This window comes from Acanthisitta chloris, unplaced genomic scaffold (genome assembly GCF_000695815.1).
Source record: "Acanthisitta chloris isolate BGI_N310 unplaced genomic scaffold, ASM69581v1 scaffold6053, whole genome shotgun sequence".
NCBI lineage: Eukaryota > Metazoa > Chordata > Aves > Passeriformes > Acanthisittidae > Acanthisitta > Acanthisitta chloris.
This window is the reverse complement of record NW_008666452.1, coordinates 327-4,001: the sequence shown is the minus strand read 5'-3', so window position 1 is coordinate 4,001 and position 3,675 is coordinate 327. Positions and strand designations below refer to the sequence as shown.

The 3,675-nt window shown below is 36.4% G+C and overlaps 1 protein-coding gene across 1 annotated transcript in view; it reads right to left on the bottom strand.

Moving 5' to 3' along the window:
* Positions 1-3,080, bottom strand: part of RGS12 (regulator of G-protein signaling 12) — a gene marked incomplete at its 5' end in the record, with an annotated part of 44,050 nt that extends 40,970 nt beyond the window's left edge. The window contains one exon of the mRNA XM_009072110.1: positions 3,047-3,080. Coding sequence (XP_009070358.1) covers positions 3,047-3,080 — 34 coding nt within the window. The remainder of the gene's footprint in view (positions 1-3,046) is intronic.
* Positions 3,081-3,675: the final 595 nt, after the last annotated feature.

Sequence of the window (3,675 nt, the reverse complement as noted above, 5' to 3'; positions counted from 1 at the left end):
CAGCAGGAAAGGGCAGTTTGAGCTGGGAAGTAAGAGAAACCTGCTAATTACAGGTCGCTGCAGTAACATAAAACCATTTCTGCTATTCCTAGAGCATAGGTGCTGCAGATTAGTTGATCTATAGCAGTGATCTTGCATCTAAGCATTATTACAGTTTGTATTCTGATTGCCTGCAATTCATTAAGCAAATCAATTACAGTTACGAGTTGCTCCTGGTCAGCATCTCTGGAAGCAGCACTAATTTATGTACCTCTATCTTCTACATGTTACTTATCCTGCAAAGCCTAAGTGCATAGTTTTGGCTGATAAGAACATCCCAGCCTTGCACAAGCTGAGAACCATGCAAAATAAACACAACAAGGGGTAGATGGTTTCCAGAGCCTGGCTCCAATGCAATAAAAGCCATAGGGCATAAGGCTTCATTGACCATGGAAAGAAAATGTACAGAGATCTGTTGTGCCTCCTATTATACTGAAGGGATGTATATAAACACATACGAATTATTTGTATACATTAATTTCCTTCCCAGACTAAAGATTAAGAACAGCATTTATAGTATCTAGTCATATGTACAAATACTAATATTAATTAGTAAAGTAACGTGGAAGAGAAGGAGATACCTTAGAGCAGCCATCCAGTACCTAAAGGGGCTACAAGAAAGCTGCAGAGTGACTTTTGACAAGGGCATGGAGTGACACAAGGAGCAATGGCTTTAAACTGAAAGTGTGTAGATTTAGACAAGAAATTTTTCGCTGTGACAGTGGTGAGACACTATAACAGCTTGCCCAGAGAAACTGTGGACATCCTGTCCCTGGAAGTGTCAAGGCCAGGTTGGATGGAGCTTGGAGCAACCTGGGCTAGTGGGAGGTGTCCCTGTCCATGGCAGGGGGGTTAGAATAAGATGACCTTCAAGGCGCCTTCCAACTCAAACCATTTTGTGATTCTATGATGATAAAGATTTAGACTAGGAAGGGAAGTATGCACTGCTGTACTAATGGTTACACTGATGAAAATTTCTCTGAACTAGACATGCCCTAAAATGTGTAAATCTGCAGATCTATTAATGCATTAGTGAGATTAAGGAAGATTGGAAAAATTTCAGCACTGAGATATGCTCAATAAAAGTAAAAGCTAGAAAATGCAATACAGACATGAATAAGTGCTTTCTACTCAATGCAGCCCTAAATGAAATTAATTATGAATTTATTTAATTTCAGTTTTACTGGTTACAGTCTCTCTGGTTCTTATTTTTCCGACACACTTTCTGGGTATTTAAGCACCAATTCAATATTATTCAGTATAGTTTGACTACCCTCTCCTCTCCTTAAGTATCATTTAACAATGAAGAGAGAGTTCATGTTAAGTTTTCTGCAATAACTGAAAAAATAAGCAATACAACTCAGCTGAAAATTGCATATAACTTCTTGGCTGATCTTTCAAATCTGCAGCCTACATAGCTCTTAGATTTCATGACTTCACAAAGCGGTATAGAATTAATTGTGAAAACAGCTATCTCTGGATTTGGAATGTGATACAAAAGTAATTTCAGCTGTAAGCATAAAAACCTTGAAGTGACTCTCCTATGACTGGATATGCAACACAAGTAAAATAATTTTCATTAACATAGGACAAGAACCCTCATGGAGACAAGACACAAGTATATTCCATTTTAGCTAAAAAAGATTAATCTTTTGGCCCTCAGTATCTGAAATTTAATTAATTTTAAAAAAAGGAAGTCTGTGCTTTGTTTTGATTGTTATACCAAGCAGGTAACATCTGGGAGGAAAGTAAATATTTTTCCCACAAAAACACATACTACATTTTAGGAATAGAAAGCAGAATAAACACTGTTTTCTCTTTTCTTGCATTGCCACTGCCAGACAAGACAGATACAATATAGGGTCTTATCTTCTCATTCACACAGAAGTACTGTACAGCAGTAGACTATGTCAGCATTAGAGAAGGAAAATACCTGACAAAGTCAGCCAGACATTGGAAAATGGTTCTGGCAAAAGGACCAAAACAGCAACGTTTCTCTCAAATGTAGTTTTAGTCTTGTGAGGAGCCAAATTAGGACATGATGAAGTTTTGTGAATAGTATTACTAATTTTGCATTTACATTTGCATGTAATATAAAAAAAAGTGATCCTTACCATTCAAAATATTTCTTCAATTTCACTGCACTAATTACAGAAACACAGTTTGACCCTTTTTGCATTTTATATGTAATAAAATTGTCTTGTACTGTTGTCAAAGAACAGCAAATGTAATACTATGTATGTATGTGAGTTTCTCTGCAGGATCAAGTGAACCAACTCCTGCCAGGGAAGACAAGGAGAAAAGCTATCTCCTGCATACCCTAAACTATACAAATTCCTTTATTCTATTAAGGAAGCACACTTAAACTGTTTCAATTAACTTCAAAGCTTCAGAGAAATCATCTTCTAACGTTTAACAAAGAGTGGACATCCTTTAAAACACTAAAGGCATGTTCAAAACAAACAAGCTTAGGTGCAATAAAGAGGAGTTTACTTAAAAGTATTCCAGAAGTGCAAAACCTCCATGCTGGGGTTGTACAAATACCAAATTACTTACCCCCTTCTCAAAATGCATCACACTGTTAAAAGACTTTGACCTCAATAAATGCATCAACACAGCTTGCAACTTAGAACCTAGAGCATCTCTTCAAAAGTGAACAGGGTATGTAAAGGACAATAAAACAGAGAATGAGATTTTATCTACCATCCAATTACAGGAAAATCTACCAGCTCTGCCTCTTTATTCTTATGAATGAAGAAGCCTAGCTATAAGAAAAACATGCATATATAAATGTGCCATAAAAATATTATGCAAATAAACTGGTGAAAGTATGTGAACACAATCCTGCAATATTTTCATTGGCACAGTTCCCAAAGAAGTCACAGAGCTCTGCACCACTTTAGACTTACATCTTGTAATAGATCACATTATTTACCACCTATTATGTTGCTTAATGTGGAAAATTGATTATTTTTTACTATAAAAGTAAAAACGAGGTTTAGCTTACCTCCATCAGAAACAGTTGCTGACTGCAATAAGAAAGAGAGAAAGAAGTGTTACTTAAGTTTCATGGCAAGTATTAGAAATCTTTAAGCTTCATGTAAAATTTAAAGTGTTATCTGCTTTTATCATCTTATTACTAACAGGTAACATTAGAAAGAAAAATCTAATGAAACCAGCTGTTACTTTCTCACAGACGTTTTCTCCCTGTCATGAAATTCACCCCAAGCCTTTTAATGACCACTGTCCAAGAACCTGATTCCTAGTATTTACTGCTCAAAGTACTTCCTGCTGTGGTAACTACACTTCTTCCAAAAGTCCTTACTAGGTGAGCAGAGACAATCAATCGGTTGGTATGTGTGACAAAGCAGATACCTAAATCTGACTGGCAAAGACTGAAAATGAAAACACCACCTCATATACTTTATCTTGCTGTAACATCTGGAGATATGTGGAATCAAAAATAAAATTCATTATTTGTTCAGTCAGATGACTCTGAAAACTTCTCCTGCCCATCACTTCTGACTGCCACAGAGACAAAAGCATGTTCAGAGTGTTTCCAATAATCTAGGCGAGAACTCACCATCTCTACCAGAGTTGTACACCAATTTTTTAAAGACAGGCAGTCTTCTTGCG